At 39.2% G+C, this 24,052-nt stretch overlaps 1 protein-coding gene across 2 annotated transcripts in view; it reads left to right on the forward strand.

Moving 5' to 3' along the window:
• The window catches only part of GOLGA5 (golgin A5), a 30,958-nt gene that overhangs the window by 3,943 nt on the left and 2,963 nt on the right, over positions 1-24,052 (forward strand). The window contains exons 3-11 of one of the 2 annotated variants that reach the window (XM_019745375.3): positions 2,109-2,336; positions 4,002-4,221; positions 4,650-4,773; positions 7,056-7,259; positions 11,372-11,542; positions 13,982-14,110; positions 16,235-16,333; positions 20,148-20,373; positions 22,339-22,444. In XM_019745375.3, the coding sequence (XP_019600934.2) occupies positions 2,109-2,336; positions 4,002-4,221; positions 4,650-4,773; positions 7,056-7,259; positions 11,372-11,542; positions 13,982-14,110; positions 16,235-16,333; positions 20,148-20,373; positions 22,339-22,444 (1,507 nt within the window). The remainder of the gene's footprint in view (positions 1-2,108; positions 2,337-4,001; positions 4,222-4,649; positions 4,774-7,055; positions 7,260-11,371; positions 11,543-13,981; positions 14,111-16,234; positions 16,334-20,147; positions 20,374-22,338; positions 22,445-24,052) is intronic. The other variant, XM_019745382.3, reaches the window with a different exon arrangement.

Genomic DNA, 24,052 nt, shown 5'->3' on the forward strand with positions numbered 1-24,052 from the left:
AAATGGGTCAGCGTCTAGTGGGTGAGATAGACATGTAAACAGATAATTTACGTATAGTGTTGTAAATGCAATAATTGAGGCATGGTCAGAGAGTCTGTAATTTGAGCTGGGTCTTAAAGAATGAATAGGAGTTTTCCAGGTGAAAAAAGAAGAGAAGAGTGGTCCCTGGACATCCTGCATTAAAATCACTTGTGTGATTAATACAAATGAATTATTGGATGCCTCCCCAGACTTCCTAAATCAGATTTTCTGGGGATGGGGCCAGGACATCTGAATTTTTTCCTTCTCTAGGTGGTTTCTAGACCAGTAAATATTGAAAGGGCCATAGCAATGTGATGCTAATAGATCTTCTAAGCCTGAAGTTGACATTTTCACCTTGGATTAGTTTTTGTTCTAAAACTTCATATAAATGGAATTATATAGTATGTACACTTTCTTCTCTGACTTCTTTTACGCAACATGGTAGAGTAATTGGGTATATCAATAGTTTATTTGCTGCTGTTGTATAGTATTCTGTTGTATGGCTATACCACATTTATCCATTCTCTTTTATGGACATTGGGATTGTTTCCCGTTTTTGGAAATTGTGAATAAAACTGCAGCAAACATTTTTGTCCTTGTTTTTGTGGGAAAATGTTTTCATTTTTCTTGGATAAATACCTAGAAGTGGAATTACTGGATCAAATGGTAGGAGTGTGCTTAATTTCATAAGAAATTGTGAAACATTTTTCCACAGTGGTTATACCATTTTATACTCCCATGAACAATCTATGAGAGTTCCAGTAGCTCCATATCCTCACCAATGCCAACATTTGATGTTGTCTTTTTATTTATTTATTTATTTATTTTTTAAAGATTTTTTTATTGGGGAAGGGGAACAGGACTTTATTGGGGAACAGGTGTATACTTCCAGGACTTTTTTCCAAGTCAAGTTGTTGTCCTTTCGATCTTAGTTGTGGAGGGTGCCATTCAGCTTCAAGTTGTCGTTTCAATCTTAGTTGTGGCGGGTGCAACTCAGCTCCAGGTCCAGTTGCCGTTGCTAGTTGCAGGGGGCGCAGCCCACCATCCCTTGCGGGAGTCGAACCAGCAACCTTGTGGTTGAGAGGACACGCTCCAACCAACTGAGCCATCCGGGAGCTTAGTGGCAGCTCAGCTCAAGGTGCCGTGTTCAATCTTAGTTGCAGGGGGCGCTGCCCACCATCCCTTGCAGGACTCGAGGAGTTGAACCGGCAACCTTGTGGTTGAGAGCCCACTGGCCCATGTGGGAATCGAACCAGCAGCCTTCGGCGATAGGAGCACGGAGCTCCAAACGCCTGAGCCACCGGGCCGACCCTGATGTTGTCTTTTTAATTTTAGCCATTCTAGTGGGTGTGTATTGGTTCTCATTGTGGTTGTAACTTGATCTCTAAAGATGTTGAGAACTTTTCCATATGATTATTGATTATCTTCCTTTATAAAATGTCAGGTCTTTTACCCATATAGTTTGTTTTAGCCCATTTTATCATTTAAATATAGTTCATTTATTAGCACATACATATTTTTTTAGAGTAAGTAAAAAGTACATTTGCATCATACTTAGTCGCAAAGTAGAAACAGGATGAATCTGAATTCCCGAGTCTCTGTCTTTTTGGGACGGCATTTTAGATTCCAGTTTGGTATATAACAAATAGCTCTGACCTATTATTATTACTCTCCTTGCCTTGAAACCTACAGCTGCTTTTTGTGCCTTTCCAATTTTTTCAATGTTTAGACTTCTTCTTTTTTTCAAAAACAAATTAGAGCAAAAGGGAGACCAACACCCTTTTTACCTAAGTCCAATCACTTAAATCATCTCTGATTTTATCCTTTCCAGAACTGTATTCTTGCATCTATTCTTTATCACCATTCATTCAGTGTATCCAGACTTTGAGGAGCCTTAGAGATCTATAGGCTCCATGTATGAGAATGAAATTTCATCAGAGGGAAGTCTATTGAGAATTTAAGTTTATTTTTTATGGTATTTTAGCTACAGCAGTCAACTGGCGCTGTAAGGCATTCTACCGAAGTACACTACTACTGTCTATGTAGTAAGCCTTCCAACGTAATAAAAATGTATTCCTTTTTTACAGAAGCCTCTAACAGTTCAGATTCTGGTCATGAAGTCCAAGAGGATTCTTCAAAGGAAAATGTATCATCAAATGCTTCCTGCGCTGATCACAATCCAGTGCCTACTGATGATGGCAAATCTCACGAACTGTCTAATCTTCGACTGGAAAATCAACTGCTGAGGAATGAAGTTCAGTCTTTAAATCAAGAAATGGCTTCATTACTGCAAAGAGCCAAGGAAACTCAAGAAGGTAGAGCCTTATTCACATTGTCCAGAATTAGGAATTTAACATTTCAAAAATAAACTAAAACCTTGATTACATTTAAGCTATGAGAAATATGTTAGATGAGATTTATAAAATAGTGTTTTCATAGAAATACAGGGCCCAGATTTGGAAATGGGACCAATCATCCTCCAACCAGCCCAAAACAGAGAACATCGGCTTATGTGGTCATTTTGTAGGAACCATGAAATTTAAGAACTGAGACGAACAGAACATTAGCAATCATCTGGTTCCTTTGATTGACTTATCCTGAACCTCCTGGGGGAACTCTTCATGAACCAAGGTGGGATTAAACAAAGTACTGGGTGCTAGTAGGTGAAGTCATAGTATTGCCCTGCTCCAGAGGACACAAAATAAACATGGGATTCCGTTTGAATAGTACGCTCTGGAATTGTGCAATGCAATGGTCTTAGAGTACAAAACCCTCAGATTTCTCAGAGATGGGTAATTACAAAGTAAATAATCCCATGGCTGAGGTAGTGATGGGGGAATATGTTAGTGTTTTTCTACGTGTGGCTGAGGAGAAAACAAAATCTGTCTCGGTTCCTAGGGTTAATTAGAAAGGAGTGTGAGGACAGTGGGAAATGTTTTGCCAAGACGGATGGAGGCCCAGCAGAGTGCAATAGAAAGATAGTTTAAGAGCTGTTAGACTGACTTCAAGAAAAGCTTCACTTTATCCAGACTAATGTAGATGTAGAGATAGAGCTTTTCCTGAGAGCCTGTACAGTTTGCTTCAATATTAAAAACAATGTTTTTGCTGGTAAACTGCAATTACAGATGGCATGTGAGGGAAATCTGCACTGCATTGCTCTTTCTGCAGCAGTTTCCTAGATTTAAAAAATAATATCTTTTTGTCCCAGTAGTGGAAATAAACAGATTCTTTCCTACTGTGTTTCCCCAGAAATAAGACCTAGCTGGACTATCAGCTCTAATGCATCTTTTGGAGCCAGAATTAATATAAGACCTGGTCCTATGTTCGTATAAGACCAGGTATGATGTGATGTGATGTGATGTGATGTGATATAATAAAATAATAAACTATGTAAAATAATACCTGGTCTTATGTTAATATAAGACCCGGTCTAATATAATATAATATAATATAATATAATATCTGATCTTATATTAATTTTTGCTCCAAAAGACTCATTAGAGCTGATTGCCCGGCTGGGTCTTATTTTCGGGGAAACACGGTATGTTGGTTTTGTTTTTGTTTGTTTTGCTCTTGCTGGGTATACATTATTATCTACTCTTGCTTTGAATTTGCATTCTTTCTTGCCCCTAGCAGAACTCTACAAATCCACTAACTGTTTTGGTGTTGTGAACTTTCTGCTAACTACTTGTTTTGGTTTCCAAATGCTTTACAATATATCTCTAAAAAAAACATTTCTAGAGGAGGACCTAGCATCATGCCCCTTTCCAACCTATAAACTGTAACATAGGTGTAAATGTTGGCCTTGAAAAATGAGTGTCCCATCTGGAGCAAAAAAATTTGAAGATACTTGTAAGCTCCTAATTTTGGCAAGAAGTGAAGTACTAAAGGGACTCAAAGGAGATCGTGAGTGCTCTGAAAAAGATCTGTTTGCTTGAATAGAGAAATTTCTTTTTCTTTCTTTCTTTCTTTTTTTTAAGAATTAAACAAAGCAAGAGCAAGAGTTGAAAAGTGGAATGTTGACCATTCAAATAGTGATCGAATAACTCGAGAACTTCGAGCCCAAGTGGATGACCTGACTGAAGCGCTGGCTGCAAAGGATTCCCAGCTGGCTGTACTGAGAGTGAGGCTACAGGAAGCTGATCAGCTACTGAACACTCGCACAGAAGCTTTAGAAGCCTTACAGAGTGAAAAATCACGGTAGCTAATTCTATTAATAAGGAAAAAATCGGCTAGAATGAGTCTTTTTCCATTCAACTAATGATAAACACTGTAGTATACATACTTACTACCTTATAAAAATTTAGCTGTTAGTAATGTTGGAAATGTGTGTAATTAAAATTGGATTTATTGTTTGAATCTTGAGATGCATTGTTAGCTAATTCTCAATTTAAAAGTATTTGAGGAACATAGTGCCGTTAGTCTTTCGACACATACGTGGTGAGTGCTTATATTTGGATGCCTAAAAATATAGATGGCATGTCATTAAAAGGGAAAAAGGTTTCTTTAAGAATGTTTTAGTCAGACTATCTCTTTTGTGCTAACAAGCCAATGCTCTAAAAATTATTCTACCTTACTACTTGTACACTGTGGAAATGAGTCATTTCAAGTGATGTGTTTTCATTTAGAATAATGCAGGATCACAGCGAAGGTAGTAGCCTGCAGAATCAAGCTCTGCAAACTCTTCAGGAGAGACTGCACGAAGCGGATGCCACTCTGAAGAGAGAGCAGGAGAGCTATAAACAGATGCAGGTTAGAATGGGAGTTCTTTGGTTATTTGGACAAAGGAATGACCTCCTGCTGTGCCATAACACATTCACTCTTTAATAAAATTCTGCAGTGCACTTGAGAATTCTATTTTTGTGACAGAAACCAAGTATTTGACAATTTAGCTTGATCCTTGTTAAATTTAATTTTATGTCCTGAAATACAATTGAAATAGTTAATATTCATTAGAGATACATGTCTTTTCATTTAATTTGGTTGTGCAACCAAAATTACCATTATTTGGTTAAATGCTGATTTGGGGCATTTTATTTATTCTTTTCTGATTCCAGTTTAATCTGATTCATTTATTTCAAGAGAAAATTGTGCATAATATTTGTAGTTTTACTTACAAGTGAATTTTTGCATCTAGTTCAGTGATTCTCAATCCTGTTTACAAATTAGAATCACTTGTTTAGCTTTTATTACTTCTAGGTGCTCACTCTCCACTCCCAGAGAGTCTGATCCCATTGTATGAGGGAGGGCATAGGTGTTGCTGTTTTGATCTTACAAGATTCCCAGCTATATCTGATGGGCAGCCAGGGTTGAGAACCACTGGTCCAGGTTACCTTTTAAACAAGTGAAAATAGTTCAGCCCTGAAGTAAATATCAGCTAATGTGGGTGTTTAAAAAATTTTATTGATATATTTTATTTAACATAGTATATCCAAAGTACTATCATCTCAACGTGTAGTTAATGTTAAAATTTATTAATGAGATATTGACATTCTTTTTTGCATACTGATTCTTTAAAATACGGTGTATTTTATACTTAATTCAGTCATTAAATTTCTTCTGAAATATTTCATCTGTATTTAGGTTTCATAAAATTTACAGGTGAAAAAATAAATCCACATATCCAAGCTGTTCGAAACATACTCAGAAGTTTTCCAGTAATAGACAATTCCTCAAAAAGTTAAACATAGAGTTACCATACCACCCAGCAATTCTACTCCTAGGTATATACCCAAGAGAACTGAAAATAGATGTTCACATAAAAACCTGTACACAAATGTTCATAGCAACATTATTCATAATAGTCCCTAACTAGAAACAATACACATGTTTGTCAGTTGCTGAGTGGATAAACAAAATGTGGTCTACCCATATAAGGAGATATATTCAGCCATAAAAAGGAATGAAGTATTGTTTGATGCTATAACGTGCATGAACCTGTAAAACATTGTGCTAAATGAAAGAAGACAGACACTAAAGGCTGCCACATATTGTATGATTCCATTCATATGAAATGTATAGAAAAAGAAAGTAGACTAATGGTTGCCAGAGCCTGGGGGAGGGAGGTATGGGTAGGAGATTTCTTTTTGGGGTGAAGACGTTCTAAAATGAGGCAACGGTAATGGTTGCACAACTCTGAATGCACTAAAAACCACTGAATTGTGCACCTTAAAGAATGAACACTATGGTATGTGAATTATATCAATAAATCTGTTGTTAATTGAGTATTAGATTTTATATTTAAGTTTAATTAAAATGAATAAACGTAAATCGTCCATTCTCAGTTACATTAGACACATTTCACATGCCCAGTAGACATTAGCAGTAGTCCCATTGCTCCTTTCCTTCAGAACAGGGGTTAAGATTTGGTCAGAGGTTTGTGGGCTTTAGCGACTGACATGTAACTAAATGCTTTTTCGACTTCTGCCTTCTGAGTTTTTTTTCGGTGACGGGAGCTTTTGAGAATTAAGGTAAAATATAAATCTCAGAACTAGATAGGCCAGTAAGTGACAGGCCTTATGTTTTTTAGAGTATGCTTTAAAAATTTCTTAAGCTAAAAAAATTACTTCGAATAGCTTATTAGAAAATTTGAAATAAAGAGAGAACGTTAGCCATGCTAGGTATTAGAAAAGATATAGTTGTTTACTGATATCTTCCATTTGTTTTCTAATGCACTTTCTAGTTTTCTGTAGACCTATATTATCGATTGATCAGCTAGTATCAGATCAGGAAATTTCTTAAAAAACAGAGTCTTGGGAATTTCCAAGCCCAGTCTTAGAAATTCCAGTTTAGTAGCCTGGGAAAGGTCATGGGTGACTCTATTTTTAATAAACTTTCTAATTGAGTGATTCATTGCCATGTTTGGAAGCTACAACCTTAGATGAGCTATTCTCCAGTTCCTAACAAATGCAGAATTTTTTTACCTGCCTGTTATGTTGTTGGGCTGAGCTAATAAATCCAGTAAGATATCTGAATGGATGGTTGTAAAATCTCAAAGTAAAATGACATAAATATGATATAAAAATTTGTCACAGAGTGAGTTTGCTGCACGCCTTAATAAAATGGAAGTGGAACGTCAGAATTTGGCAGAAGCGGTTACTCTGGCAGAGAGAAAATACTCGGATGAGAAGAAGAAAGTTGATGAGCTGCAGCAGCAAGTCAAGATGCATAAGTCCAACTTGGAGTCCTCGAAGCAGGAACTAATTGACTACAAGCAGAAAGCTACTAGAATACTCCAAGTAAGCATGAGGTGTACATGGTTAAATATTAGGCTATGCCCGTGAACTGAGAGACATTTGAGACTGTGTAGATCTGTGAGATAATTTGTTCACGTTTAACTGGATTATCTCACTTCAGGTGCCTCACTGTACTTAGAAGTGTTATAAAAAGGGGGAAATGTCTCTTGTTCCTACCACTTCTTTTTTCTTTTTTTTAAAAATTCATTCTGCCACTACCTAGTTTAGGTCTTCAACCTATATCACCTTAATCACTGTGAGAATATTAATGTGTGTTGTTAAATAGTTGTTTTATTCTTCCTTATTGATCTTCTACTGAATTTTAGAGCAACTGGTCCAGGCCTCATCCAGCTCAGAATTGGCTCACCCAGGTTTTCAGCCCCCTTCTTCAGATCCAAGGTGACCTTACCTTCTTCTTTACTAAGAAAGACTGCAGTCAACTAATGTAGTTTTCAGCTTCTCTTTCCTTTGTCTCTCGTATCAGAGGGAAAGTGCGTCCTCTCATTTTTTCTAGGATAATTTTTCTGCCTGTGTTGGTTCCATCTCCACCCCCTTCCTTTAAGCCCTTTCTCCACCAGTCGCTCCTCTCCCTCTGCTGCCCTCTTCTGGCTCAGTGCGCTCAGAGCACATGCTTACCTAGTGGGAGAACAGCTGAGATCTTGGAATGCCTGCCTGAGGAGAAAATCCTTTGGGCTTTTTGACCACTTTGATCTATTTCCTTATCCTTCTCTTTTCTTTCAATGGCAAATTTACTGGAATTACTGTGTATATGCTGTCTTCATTTTAGAACTGTTAACTTGAACTCCTTTATGTAATTTCTGTCCCCACTACATTTCTGAAAATGTCTTCTCAAAAGTCTTCAATGACCTAAATGTATATTTTCTGTCCTTTTCGTAGTTTTCATCCACTTTGATTTTGATAGAGCGTATGACACTGTTAACTCTCATACCTTCTTGAAACTTTTGCCTTCTAATGCCACTTGCACTCCCGTAGCTCTCTTGTCTTACTACTGTTTCTGTCTCTGTTGGGCCCTCTTCCCACATCTCCAACGAGGAAGAGTCCTCTCAAATTCTGTCTTCAACCCTCTTATTACTGTTCCCTTTCTTTGCATTATCATATACTCAGTCTGCTTCCATCTGTTACCTTGATGTGATTTCAGCACGTCTCCAACCCTAACTTCCTGACCCATTTCTAAGTGCCTGCCATGCGTCTCTGCATGGGCTGTCTCACCCTCCACACCAGCTTCTTCTTCAGTCTCCTGTGTCAGTAGATATTATCGCCGTCTTCCCGGGCAGTAGAACTTGAAACCGCAGTGTCATGTTGACTCCACCTTTTTCCTTTAGTCTCCATCTGCTATTGGTTATAAACACACTTTGATTCCACCTTCATGAAATATACCCATCTCCTCCAAACTCTTTTTTTTAATTAGTTTGGTTGTATCACTGTAATTTGTTAATTCATTTTAAAGGTACTTATTGAGTACCTAACTATTTACTAAGCACTATGATAAATGCTGAGGATACAAAGCTCAAAAGATGTGTCCTCTTTCTTAAAAGAGTGCTCAGTTTAATGGAAAGACATGCGGTCATTGTTATGATGAGATTATCTATGCAGTGAGCCCTCAGAATCTGCCTGGGGGGGTCGCGGATCACTGGAGATGATGTATAAAGAGGAACGTGAAGGATGAGTAGGAAGAGTGTGGTAGGGAAGAGATTGCAGATGGAACAGCCTGTGCCAGAGCAAAGGGATCTGGGGGATCATGACATATTTAGTGAGTGCAGCTAGTTAGTTCCCTACTGCTGGAGCATAAAGTATTAGAGATTAAGAGATGGGAGATAAAACTCAGTGACAAGCAGAAGCCAGGTCATGCAGGGCAATTTCGATTTCATCTTATAAGTGACGGTTGGGGCAGGGAATTTGAGCAGCATCAGATTTGAGTGTGAGAACGATGGCAGTGCTGAGGAGGTCAGGGCGAGCTGGAGCTCTCTCTCGTTTATCGTCTCGCCAGCATGGCCCTTAGCGGGTGCTCAGTAAAGTGTCAAATACATTGAAGGGATGAGGGGTGGGATGGTGAGCTGTAGATGGTGAAGAGGCAAGTATCAAAAATAACGGTAAGAAATAATGAGGATTTCACTTAACCCTGTGAGGATGGCAAATGGAGAACAGCTGAGAGAAATGTCGGGGGTAGAGTGCATGAGTCTGGAGATTTAATTGGAGGAAGGGGGAAATGGCGAATGGAACCTAGGATGACGCCTGGTTTCTGGTTTGAATGTTTGAATGATGGTCCCTGTACTAAAAATGGAAACAGGAAAGACAGCAGGCTAGGGTTGATGGAGATTATGACAAGTCAGGGTGAGCTTTCAAAACTGATGTGACATTGAGGTGAAAATTTCAGGAAGGTGATCAGAAATACAGGCCTGAAGCTCAGCAGAGGGGTCTGGGCATTAGCATGTGAGGAGATTTTTTATATAATAAACATGACTTCATATATATATATATATATATATGTGTGTGTGTGTGTGTGTGTGTATATATATATATATATACACACATACATATATATCGCATATATATATATTTATATATATATATATATATATATCATGTTTATCGTAGAAAATTTGAAAAATACAGAAAATTTTGAAGAAGTCATTCATAATTCTACCACATAGAAAGGAAACACTTTTTGATGGAGAGTGACTTTCAAATATTTATATTTAAGGTGAAAGAGCTGCTGGTCCTTATTACTGGCCTGCAATTATAGCACTTTTTAAACTAGTCTTCCCACGTCCAAGCTCTTCTTCCAGTGCATCCGTTCTACCAGGAGTTGGCGAACTTTTTCTGTAAAGGGCCGAATAGCACATACTCTATCTAGTCTTTGTGGTGTGCATGTGGTCTCCATCACATACATTTTTTTTCACAATCCTTTAACAATGTAAACACCAGTCTTAGCTTGCAGGCTGTACAGAAATAGGCCACAGGCCATTTCTGCCCCATTGACAGGGTTTGTGGACACCTGCTTTATACCACTGCCCTCCTAACATGCATCTCTGCTCATGTCACTTCCTTGCCCACCTTTTGGTCATTTGTCTTGGCCTGCCATGTAAAATTCATCTGAAACCCCCACAAATTGGTCCTAACATGCGATCTGAATGCATCGCACAATGTGTTCTTATAGGCCCTCGTGCATTTTTATGCTTTGACCTCTATTTTCTCTATGTCTGTTAAAATCCGAGACATTTTTCAGGACCAGCACAACGGCTATCTTTCAAGGAAAGCTTGCTCTTCCCCAGAAGGGGTTTGTCGTCCTCAACTCTGCAAGTGATCTTACTGTATCTTTCTCTCAACTTGTGTTTATTTCCCTCTGCTGGACACTTGTAACTTCCCTTTTAGCTTATAAGGCAGAGGGTACTATTCGGAGTGAGAGACATTAGCTTTTTTACACAGGACACTGAGCACAGTGCCAAACCCACCATAGGTGCTCCGTAAGTATTTGTTGAGTGGAATGTGATGGGAAAATAAGCATGAGAAAAGATGAGAAGAAAATATGGGGCCGGCCCGGTGGCTCAGGCTGTTGGAGCACTGTGCTCCTAATGCCAAAGGCCCTGGAACTAGGCTGCTGTGAGCAGCCGGAGGTTGGCGTGAGCTGCTGTGTGCTGCCATGAGTGGCTGGCAGCCAGCATGAGCGGCCGTGACCAATGACTGGCGACCGACTTCCTCAGCCGGAAGGAGCGCAAGGCTCATAACACCAGCCTGGGCCAGGGAGCTGTGTCCTACACAACCAGACTGAGAAACAGCGGCTTGAACCGGAGGGGGAATAGGGAGGCGGAAGAAAGGGGGGAAAAAAAGAAAAAGAAAATATGAGAAAAATCTTGTTAATAATAAGTTTTCAACAATAACATGGTCCTGGGGACTGAAATCCAAGGACGTTGTATAGCAAAAGGCTCTGTTGCATTTTTATTCCAATGGATTTAACAGTCTGTAGGCTTTTTTTGATGGAGAACACAAATATAATTGGAATAGTTCCCTGGTAGTTTAGTTGGTCTATGGTAGATGATATTCAATATACAAGCTAATCTCTGCTTTGCTTAAAGATTTTTTTTTTTCTATAATAGTCTAAAGAAAAATTTATCAACAGCTTAAAGGAAGGATCTGGTTTTGAAGGCTTAGACAGCAGTGCTGCTAACAGCATGGAGCTAGAAGAACTTCGGCATGAAAAGGAGATGCAGAGGGAAGAAATACAGAAGCTGATGGGTCAGGTGCATCAGCTGAGATCTGAATTACAGGTAAGATTCATTACAGTTCACTTCACAGACTGCCATTTACCCCCAGCTGTTAGCAGTTTGAACGGTGCTGGATTCTGTATTTTGGGGGAAGGGTATTAGTGAAACAACCTGTGGAACTTCTGCTGGAATAACAGTCACCATATAGAAGTGAATCTAAAGTAATTGGTTTCTTGTCCATTGACTGACTAAAGTTATGGCAGTAACAAACACAGGTAACCAGATTCATTCATTCACCAAATGTCTACCAAGTGCTTGCCATGTTGTGGGCATCTTCTAGAGCTGGAGTTATAACAGGGAGCCGGGTAGGATCTTCATACTTATAGATCTTATAGTCTGGTGGTTGAAAACAAGTTATATTTAGGCTTGTCTATATGTTTAATAACTGGTATGTTGTCTCATATTAAAGTGGGCTCAGCGATGGTCTTTTCATGATAGTTTCATGCATAATCTTATAATTTATAGTTTATTTATAATTACCATATTTAATCTAAGAATAAATTGGGCCATTAATTTAGATTAAACCTAGGGTCCTTGACATAAATACCATAGGAGGAGTCTCTGAGGATGGGAGAAGATAAAGTGCATGGTAAAAGGCCTTTAAAATAAATTTTTTTTTTTTTTGCAAAGAATATTCATCCATGCTTAACTCGGCAAATTACTGATTTATAGGACATACGTAAACTACAAAGGAAGGTGTGAAGTTGTGAGAAGAAATAGCTTGTCTGGAGCGTAGGCTTGAATGTCAGCTCGGGGCATAGATCCCATCTTTGGCACTTAATATGTGTTACCTTGCAGTTTCCAGGCAGTTTCTCTCACTGAGCCTTAGTTTTCTCCTCTGTAAAATACAGATAAACAGAGGTTCTCTTGGAGATCAGCGATATGTGTAAATAGACCCTCAGTAACTAGTAGTAGGTGCTGTTATTTCTGGATTTTTTTCTTACTGGCCAAGTGGAAGAGCTGGTAAAGGCTGTTGTCCTTATAGGCTTTTAAGTCGGGATTTTGTTCCTGTAAGTAATTTTGAATTCCAAAGAATTCAGTCCCGTGAACTTAGAAATTGAGTAGATGCTACGCTTACTCATACCTTATCTTATATATAACATGTCTTTTGGGTGAGATTATGAAAAATAAGATTTTTTAAAATATCTCATCCTTATACCCCAGCATCACTGATGACATTGACCCATTTTCCTATCCTTTCTCAAGAAGTTTATTAAATTATAATAAAGATTATAGTATTAGGTCCAGCAAAATGGAAGAATTGTTAATTATAATAGCTATCATTTACCGAGCACTTCCGTGCTCTCAACATATGTCTTTTCATTTATTCCTTACCATGACCCTGTAAGGGAGATGGTACAGTCTTGTTTTACAGTTTGAAGAAGTTTAGGCGTGGGGAAGGAGAGTAACTTCTCGTGACTAGTAAAGTGGCAGAGCTACTATTAGCCTTTGTCTGATTCCAGAGTGTGTGTGCTTGACCACTGCACATACTTCCTGCCTCTCAAGAAGTCATCTGATTTAGTCAGATTGGTTACCTTCTGCTAACCCTGAAAACTCAGTGGCAGGGGAAAATAGTTGTACTTATTGCTTTCCACTAAATCCACAAAGTTGTGTAAATACAGAGTATTAATTACACTGTGATTATGTGGGAGTATCATTAATCTGTCAGTTCTTTCAAACAATATGTGACTAGAGATGAGTGTAAAACAGAATATATTATACCAAAAGATAAAAAGCAAAATGAGATGCTGATTTTAATCTTGTAGTTCTGTATGAATGGACTTACGCTTAACCTGTATGGGGATAGTACAGAAACCTGGTCACATTCTTTGTTGCTAGTAGATTTCACTAGAAATTCAGAGGGTGGTTTTTGAGTTTGAAGACCTGAGAATAGTGACACCAAGTGAAGACATTAGAGTAAGAAATATGGGAAGATCCAAAAACATAGTAGTAATAAAGCTAAAAAAAAAAAAAAAGAAATAATATGCAAACCTCATAAAATAATATGCTAACCTCAGGTGATATGAGAGAAAAGTTTTGTTTTTACTGTGTGTTGATTATGTATGCACACAAAAGCTAATTGTAACCTGCAATTGCGGTGAAGTCCTTTTTGATGTTGTATTTCCATTCTTTCTGAAATTGTTAGCTTTTGAATAAAGATATAAATCTCCCAGTGAGCCACTCTCTGCTCATACTCATTCAGCCAAATGGCGTATGTGCTGCAGCAGCTGTGGTGTCCTGTTCATTTCTCTCACCATTTGCCATGTCACGTAATGAAGTGTCAGTTTATATGCTCCCTTTAGGCTGAGACCATGTCTCATTCCTTTCTGTCCCTCCCGTGCCCGTTGAGCCCAGCTCATGGTATGAAATGATTGTTCAGTAAATGTTGAACTGAACGGTTAATGAATGATTGCTCTCACAAGTAAGGTCCTTTTTCTTTAGGATATGGAGGCTCAGCAGGTTAGTGAAGCAGAATCCGCAAGAGAACAGTTACAAGACCTGCAAGACCAAATAGCTGGGCAGAAAGCGTCTAAACAAGAACTGGAGGCAGAACTGGACCGACAGAAGCAGGTAAGGGCTTTAGATCAATGATTACTGAGGAAGACTGTCTGCCAGCAGCTTGCTGCCATTCTCCTGGGGTGGGCTCAGAGAGTTCATGGTAAACAGGACCCAGGGCCCTCCTGTGTATTGCTCTCCCACACTCCTCATTGTTTTAACAGATGAAAAATAGACGCACAAAATGGTGATGGGTCCTAACCTAATATCACACAACTAATTAGAGAATAGACTAGAACCCAGGATGCCTGTCCCAAAGCTCTTCCTACTGCCCTGTCTGTGTGTGATTTTATCTCCGTGTCAGAATGTGTATATTATAGAAAACGTAGAAACATCAGTTGATTTTCATATTTTATTACACTTGTGCTTTCTAGGAACAGCAGTGAATGTTAGTTAATAGAAATATAAATACATTACTGCTCTTTCTGTTTGAGAACAGGTGCTTGTACAGTCATCTTTAAGATTATATTTCATTGTTCACTTGACAGTTGTCTGCTCCCCAAGCCAAATTCTTCATATACTTACGTAATAGTTTCAGTATTAACACAGGTAAGCATGCTTACAGCCACATTTTCAGAATAGGATTCTGTATCTAATATTAATAACACCTATAGTTTACTGTGTGATGACTTTGTTACAGGCACTTAGTTTACATTCTCTTATTTCAGTCTCACAATAGAATCACTGTTCTCTTTATTCTACAGAAGAGAAGGCTATTCCAGCTTTGCATTTTTATATTCTTTCAGGATTTTTTTCCCACTGGGATTTATCATTTCTGGAACGGGTTGTATTGTCAGATAAATGTGTTTCTTTATTATGAAAGTAGCACTGAAATCTGTTTCCTGGGTAGGAAGAGAAAAATTCAGAGTAGCAGCCTGCCGGATACATCATAGGCTGTCTTAATTTAATTATAAGATTAGCTATCCTTGCAGAAATTGCATTTTAATTTATTCAAGGAGCTATTATATATTAAAAGGCAAAAATTTGATGTTCTTGATGGTTAGTGAGATAATTTTCATTTTATTATGGCAGATGGTTTTAACCACATTCACTTCCATTGCCCTTGGTTAAAATGAGCGAGTTAAGTAAAGGAAAGTGGGGATGAATATAGCTATAAACTATGTAGTAATCAGATGTTCTAGATGTAAAGTACTTAACTTTGGGATAAAATGTCCTGTAGTACTCCTTAATCAATTTAAGTAATTTCAGCCATAAATTTTGTGCTAGCCTAGAGCTTAAGAAATTAGGCATACCTCCTGTACATTATGATTCTCCTATCCTAATTAGCCTGCCTCATGTTCTCGTTCCTCACTTATCTCAAGTTTGAATCTGTGAAATGAGCAGGTTGAGTTGAATGTCTAACCGTTTAATCCCGTATCACATTTCCATCTTCATATAGCTCCCTTTACTTACTTTGTCAGCACAGTTAAGCAAAATGCTTTTTTCTAATTGACATATGATTAACATACAATATCCTATTAGTTTCAGGTGTACATCATAGTGATTTGATATTTATATACATTATGAAATGATCCCCATGTTAAGTCTAGTTACCATCTGTCACCGTACAACGTTATTATCATATTACTGACTATATCCCAGTGCTGCATAATACTTTTGAAGGTGCTTAGCCAGTTACTCATTCTTTCTTCCCTGAGATGTGCTTTGCTCTTAAATTCTGACATCACTCCAACTGATTATATCCATTGTACAACCTAGAGGTGCATTAGGGCAGTTGTTAGTGAATCTGGGGGTACTTCTTTTCTTTCTCACTTTCTCATATTGCTGTGGGAATGCAAAATGGTACAGGTATTTTGAAAACAATCCAGAAAACAATTTGTAGGAAACTTCCTTAAAGTTAGACAGACACTTCTTAGATGATCCATCAGTTCTATTCCTGCACATCTACCCAAGAGAAATAAAAGCATATGACCACATAAAGACTTGTGCTTGGATATTCATGTACAAATTGATACATCATGCCGAAGTATTAACTTTTCATCAGACCCATTAAGTCTGTGCATTTATTCATTCAGTGTTTACTCAGCAGGTATTGATTGAGTGCCTATTATGTGTCAGGCACTGTTTTAGGTATTGGGGAGGCGCTCGTTTACCTTTGTGTTGTACCTCACTTTATAGGAATTCCGCTACATAGAAGAAGATCTGTATCGAACAAAGAACACATTGCAAAGCAGAATTAAAGACCGAGAAGAAGAAATTCAAAAACTCAGGAATCAGGTATGCAGTGGCATTCACAGTTTAGGAAAAGATACCATTGTCAAGCTACAGTTTTTAAAAAGAATGCAGTCAGACCTTGCCCCATATTTTCATTTGAGTTCTGTTGCAGTAGTGATTTTATTTTCAGCCTAATACAGAATTTTCATCTCATGCCATGTAAGTCTGAATTTGCTGTTTTCTGTGGCTTGCTTCTTATAGAAGTATGTTGTCATCAGTCACCTGAGGAGATGTGAATTACGCCAGCATTTTGTACCTTCTAACTACAGTGGTGGTTGGGGTGATTGCCAGTTTCATAACTGGTTTCTCTTTCCTAAGAAAAATGCATGATAAGCCTTCCTATTAACAACTGATAGGTCTTTCATAAAGTCAGCAAGACGTCTTTTAACTCTGAAAATGTAAAACCTATAGAAAACAACTTATCTATCAACAAGTAAATGGATAAACAAATTGCAGACTGCTCAGCAATAAAAAGAAACAAATTCTTGGTACAACAACTTAGATAAATCTTTTTTTAAAAAGCCACACACAAAAGTATTTATATGGAGTACACTGAGCACCACAGAGACAGCGCCGGGGCAAGGTGAGTCGGCCTAGCCCTGGGCGACTCTGCGCGCTGAGGACAGATCATTAAACACGGCCGAGGCGAGCCTAAGGGGCCGAGAGGCAAAGTGTCGTCATCACACGCGCTGTCCGTGCGAACCTGCCGGGAGGAGCACAAGAAGCACCACCCCGGTGCTCAGGCGCGTCTCGGAGTTTCCTCAGAGGTGCTGGGAGGGGGAGACCACGTCTGCTAAAGACAAAGGAACATCTGAACACATGGCAGAGGCGGACAAGGCCCGTTATGAAAGAGGAATGAAAACTTATATCCCTCCTAAAGGAGAAACAAAAAGGAAGTTCCGGGGCCCAATGCATCCAAGAGGCTTCCTTCGGCCTTTCCCCTGTTTTGTTCTGAGTATCGCCCAACAGTCAAAGGAGAGCACCCCGGCCTTTCCACTGGTGATGTTGCAGAGGAGCTGGGAGAGATGAGGAATGACACTGCTGCAGTGACACGCAACCTGATGAGAAGGAGGCTGCTGAGCTGAAGGAACACTGCGCAGAGGGTATTGCTGCGTACAAGCTAAAGGAAAGCCTGATGTGGCCAAAAGGGAGTTCTTAAGGCTGAAAAGAGCAAGACAAAGAAGGAAGAGGAAGATGAAGAGGATGTGGAAGAGGAGGAAGATGAGGAGGAGGAGGAAGAGGAGGAAGATGAAGAGGATGAGGAAGATGAACAAGTAGAAGATGAGGATGATAAGTCGGTTCTAGTGCGGTTTCTTTTTTCTTGTCTATAAAGCATTTAACCCCCCTGTACACAACTCCTTTTAAAGAAAACAATTGAAAGGTAAGGCTGTGTAAGATTTGTTTTTAAACTGTAGTGTCTTTTTTGTATAGTTAACACACGACCGAATGTGTCTTTAGATAGCCCTATCCTGGTGGTCTTTTCAGTAGCCACTAACCTTGCTTGGTACAGTATGGGGGTTGTAAATTGGCATGGAAATTTAAAGTCGGTTCTTGTTGGTGCACAGCACAAATTAGTTATATATGGGGATGGTAGTTTTTTCATCTTCAGTAGTCTCTGATGCAGCTTATACAAAATAATTGGTGTTCTGTCAACTGAATACCACTCTGTAATTGAAAAAAAAAAAAAAATCACAGCTGTTTTGTTGACATTCTGAATGCTTCTAAGTAAATCCAATTTTTTTTATTAAAAGAAAAGTGTATATGGGCCGGTCCGGTGGCTCAGGCGGTTAGAGCTCTGTGCTCCTAACTCCGAAGGCTGCCGGTTCGATTCCCACATGGGCCAGTGGGCTCTCAACCACAAGGTTGCCAGTTCAATTCCTCGAGTCCCACAAGGGATGGTGGGCTGTGCCCCCTGCAACTAGAAAACGGCAACTGGACCTGGAGCTGAGCTGCGCCCTCCACAACTAAGACTGAAAGGACAACAACTTGACTTGGAAAAAAGGCCTGGAAGTACACACTGTTCCCCAATAAAGAACTGTTCCCCTTCCCCAATAAGAAATCTTTAAAAAAAAAAAGTATATGGTATGATTCTATTTATAGGAAATTCAAGAATAAACAATTAAATCTGGTGATAGAAATCAGAGCAGTGGTTGTCTGGGAGTGATGGAAATATTCTGTTTCCATCTGGGTATTGGTTACACAGTTACACATTTGTCAACCTCATTGTATGATTAAGATCTGGGTATTTCACTTGTATATAAGTTTTATATCAACTGAAAAATGCCGAAGTATTAGTTAATTAGGGGATCACAATATAATCCTCAAATGGAGAGTTCCTTTTTAATAGTTAGTAAACCTTAGCTTATTCTCAGTATAATTCCATTTGGCAGCTACTTGTTGTGGACCTAGCCCTGCGCTTAATTTGTGGGAATGCTATAAGGGATTCCAGAGGAAGGAAGCTAATTTTCATTAAGTGCCAGCATTTGGCATATACTGTGCTAGACATTTTATATGTTACTTATATACAGTGGTATCTCGGTTTTCGAACGTAATCCACGAGTTCTGAAACATTCGAAAACAGCCGACAGCTAGGCCTCAGGATCTTGCACTCAGCGGAAGCGATATGACATGTTCAACTTCTGAGTCCTGTTCAAAAACAGAAGCATTTACTTCCGGGTTTACGGTGTTCATAAACCAAAATGTTCATTAATGGAGATGTTCGAAAACTGAGGTACCGCTGTATTAGGCATCACATCCCATGAACAGGGAAACTGAGGCTCAGATTTATAGTTTGCCCCAGGTTGTAGCTAGGAAATGGCAGAGCTGGGTTTTTAAACTTAGGTCGATCTAGTGGCCTATTTCCACAATCATATTGATGCAGACAATATTTGCCCTGACAGAGCTGCCTTATAGCTTCATTGCGGAGGCAAAACTGACTCCCATTAAACAGTGTTAGCAGAATGCCTGATAGAAGCCAGGACAGTCAGTGGGGTCTAAAAGAAGGCTGAGGAAAGCTCATGGTTGGGGTAGCCTGACAGGGCTTCAGGGGAGAGGCTTTGAAGGCAGGTGGAGTCCAGATAAGAGAAGGGGATGGAGTTCTCCAAACAGGGAAAATGTGGACAGCAGAGCAGAGGCTGAGTGGGAGCGGGGGAAATGGTGATAGATGAGAACAAGTAGAAGATGAAATGAAGGAAGTTACTAAGAACCAACTGTCAGCCAGGTCCTACTGGGAAAATTCTTATTTAATATCCCTAAACACCACATACAGCAGGCTCCGTTATTCTGACTTACACGCGAGGAAACAGATTCAGAGAGGTGGAGCAATTGTCCAAAGTCAGAGAGCCATGGAACTGCACGGCGGAGGTGAAAACCTCAGACAGTGGTCTCTGCCCTGTACCACAACTGTTGAGTTATGGAGGGTTTTGCATCCAGGTCAGAAAGTTTGAACTATATCCCGAGGATCAGTGCTTTCAAATATTTTTGACCGTGATGTTACAGTAAGAAATAAAGTTGACATCATGTCTCAGTACTCACATGCACTTACAAAACTAAAACAGAAGTTTCACAAAATAATACTCTCACATACCATGTGCTGTACACTCTGATACGTTCCAGTCTATTCTATTCTATTTTTTTAAATGTGGATTGTGACCCACTAATACATTTTGAAAATCACTTCTACAGGCAAAGAATCATTATAGTTTTGAGAAATCAATCAGGGCCACATTTGCCTGTGGGAATGTAGTAATGTGGCTTCCATGTTGTATGACTTTGGTTTGGTTTTATGTAATAAGTTTACGGACATTTTGTCTTTCAGCTTACCAATAAAGCCTTAAGCAACAGCAGCCAGTCGGAGCTGGAAAGTCGACTCCATCAGCTGACAGAGACTCTCATCCAGAAGCAGACCATGCTGGAGAGTCTCAGCACAGAAAAGAACTCGCTCGTCTTCCAGCTGGAGCGCCTTGAGCAGCAGATAAAATCTGCCACTGGAAGTGGTAGTAATGGATCTTCCATTAATATGTCTGGAGTTGACAGTGGCGAAGGTGAAAAAAAAAGAATCTCAAAAGAACATTTTGTTGCCTTAATTTCCAGCCTTGCTAATTCAGACACAATTTTGAGATGTTAAATCACTGTTCTTTGAAAAAAAGTTTCATCCCATGAAGCACCCGCTTTTCTCTTGGTGTGAGGCCTGGGCCATGTGCTGTTTGATGTGATTGTTAGTGAATTGGGCTGTGGACTGATTAGCACCCGTCACTAGTGTGGGACCTGGAGAAAAGACACCTGAGGACCAATAGTCCTGTTGAAACATGTAGGACACTCACTCAGTAGAGAGGGACTTTTAGGAATCCTAAAGCAAGACTTGCTTTAATAATCTCCAGTCCATAATTATGAATATTAAAGCTCATACATAGTCACATAACTATATCCACGCTGTATAATTTTAATAGAGAAGTCTGTAGATTCCCAAAATACATAATCAAAAAGAACATTAAAGATTTTAGTATAAGCATCAATAGATTTATCTTAGAAAGTCCTTTTAGACAATTTTGCTGTATGTTTGTAGTACCTGTTTTATTGATTTAATTTTTTTCATGTAAATAAATTTTTCTTAGAATAAATGATTAGACGTGGAATTGCTGGGTCAGTAGGTGTACACATTTGAAGGCTTTTGAATTTTGTTGCTAATTCAGCAAATTATTAAGTGCCTATTTAATACCAGGTATTGTTCTAGGCATTAGAGATACAGTGGTCAACAAAAGAGACCAAAATCTCTGCCGTGTGGATCTTACATTCTGGTATCGTGGGGTGAGGAATATAGGTGGAGGAGACAGGCAATAAATGAATTATGTGAGATGGTGATATGTGCTGCAGAGGAAAACTAAGCAGGGAAGGGAGACACTGGGTGGTAAGTATGGGGTTGGGATTGTAATTTAGGGTGGTCAGGGAAGACCTCATTGAAAAGGTGGAACTTGATGAAAGTCCCAAAGGAGGTACGATAACAGACTATGAGGAGATCTATAGAGAAAATGTGCAAAGGTGCAGGAACAGCAAGGAGACCAGAGCTACTGAGATAGACAGAGTGATGGGCGAGTAGTGAAAGGTGAATTCAGAGAACTTGGCGAATACTGTTCAGGGCTGAATAAAGACTTTTCCTCTGAATGAAGGAGAAGCCATTGAAGGGTCTTGTGGGGGTGACTGATGTGACCTGCGTTTTAGCAAGATACCTGTGGCTGCTGTGTCCAGAACAGACTGCAGAGAGCTAAGAGTAAGGCAGGGGCCAGGGAGGAGCCGTTGTATTAGTCCATGTGAGAGGTGGTGGTGGTTCAGACCAGAGTGGGGATGGTGGGGGTTTATTTTAAAGGTGAGCTGACAGCACTGGCTGGCAGATTGGATGTAGAGTTTGACAGAAAGGAGTCAGGTTTTTGGCCTGAGCAGATGGAAGGATAGAGCTGTCATGTATTGAAATGGAGAAAACTGAGGGAGGAGTAGGTTGGTAGCAGTGGCAGGAAATCAGGATCATGGTTTTGGGCATGCTAAGTCTGAGATAGCTGTTAGCTCTCCAGGTGGAAGTGAGGTAGGCAATTGGACAGGTCTGGAGTGGAGACTGATTTGGGCTGGAGATGCAAATGCGGGAGCCATCAGCTTTGTGGGAAGGGTGTCTGGCCTCACTCACCAGCATAGGAATTAAGTGCTCATTAATAGTGACCATCGGCAGCACTTGGTGTTTGTAAACATGAGTTTTGGCTAATGTCATGGGAAAAATTTCCAAGTTTTAACATTTTGATATTTTGGGATATGGAAGTTTAAACATTTTATGTAACCAAATTTATCTGGGTGTGTTTTTTTGTGTGTTTTTTTTATGGTTTTATCTTCTTTGGATGTAATGCTTAGAAAGTTGGCCTTGAGAATTTCTTCCATATGTACTCTAATGCATATTCAACTATAATTTTGTTAGAAAGTTCATTTTGGTGTCTGTACATTAATTCATTATTTTCTTGTTTAAACAGGCACACGTCTACGAAATGTCCCTGTTCTTTTTAATGACACAGAAACTAATCTGGCAGGAATGTATGGAAAAGTCCGCAAAGCTGCTAGTTCAATTGACCAGTTTAGGTAAGCCATGCCAGTGACGATGAGTGATAGATCATCCACTATTCTTATAACCTTTTCCAGTGGTTTCAGTCATCGTGAGTCCCAGCAGGCAGAGCTAATTACTCCTTTCATGATATTTCAATGTCATGAGCTTGCTTTAAGAGGTCTGCCAGTGCTTCTGTTTTATTGCAGATGAGTAACCCTGACATTTCTCTTCTTTTTAAAACTCTATTTTAAAAACTCATTGAAAAAGTCTGTCTCATGTAAATGCATCCATGTGAATGTTTTATCTCATTACTTTATCATTTGATTAGAACAGGGGTGTCAAAACTGGCCCCGCGGGCCAATTGTGGTCCCAGTCCGTTGTTAATTGGCCCGCAGCAAATTCCAAAAATATATTTAGTTTACTTAAATAAACCAGGGGAGGCAATATGTACTTCACCTCGAGTGAGTGGCCCGGCTGTTTGTGTGTTTTACCGCATATGGCCCTTGGTAAAAAACATTGAAAAAATTTTGGACACCCCTGGAGTAGAATAAAACATGCTACTATATATAAATGAACAGTACAGGGGTGGCTAGTTAGCTCAGTTGGTTAGAGTGCGGTGCTGATAGCACCAGGGTTGCCGGTTCAATCCCCACATGGGCCACTGTGAGCTGCGCCCTCCTTAAAAACAAACCAACAAGCAAACAAATAAAGAGTACTCATATATATGGTTTATGTATACTACATAATTTATGTGTTACATATATTTATAAACTTTTTATACTAGCAGACATCTATCTTATAAAGAAAATGTTTCAACAGTTTATATATAGCCTTGATAAAGTTCATGTCTATCCTACTAAACTCTTCTGCCCTTTAGTGATTATAATTAAATACAGTTTTAATGAATCATGGTATAATAGAGCAATCTTTTCTTACCTTTTGTGTCAGAATGCAGTGCTGTTGTTAAAAAATACACGGAGTATGATTTACTAAGACTTCTGAAGCCACAGCCTAGGATGCCACCACAGTCATTATCTCAAAATGATTAGGCACATCTATGAGGTGTGATCTTAAAGTACGGTAATGTTTAAATAAAAAAATTTATCACACTAAAAGACACATTGCCATTAATCCTCCTCAAAATACTCCCCCACACTTTGAACACGCTTATTCCATCATTCCTGCCACTCTCTGAAGCAGTTCTGGAAGTCCTCATTCGTGGGTGTCTTTACTTCACCCTCCGTCATGACAATGCTCCATTTCACGCATCGCTTCTGGTACAGCGATTTCTGTCAAATGAAAACATAACAGTGTGTCCTCATCCACCTTATTCACTGGGTCTGGCACCATGTGACTTCTGTCTCTTCCCCAAAGTCAAAATGATTCAGGACATCAAGGCAGCCACCACAGCACAACTAAAGACGCTCACAAAAGAGGATTTTTAAAACTGCTTCAGAAAGTGGCAAGAACCATGGGATAAGTGTGTTTGAAGAGAGGGGGAGTATTTTGAGGTAGATTAATTGCAATGTGTCCTTTATTGTAATATTTTTTTTTAATTTGAACATTTCACCATAGTTTTTGATTACAACTCATATTTCTTTTTTTTTCCCCTTTCTTCCTTCCCCCTGCCCCACTCCAGTTCA

Source organism: Rhinolophus sinicus, chromosome 3, assembly GCF_057876585.1.
Source record: "Rhinolophus sinicus isolate RSI-liver-muscle chromosome 3, RSI-T2T, whole genome shotgun sequence".
Classification (NCBI taxonomy): Eukaryota; Metazoa; Chordata; class Mammalia; order Chiroptera; family Rhinolophidae; genus Rhinolophus; species Rhinolophus sinicus.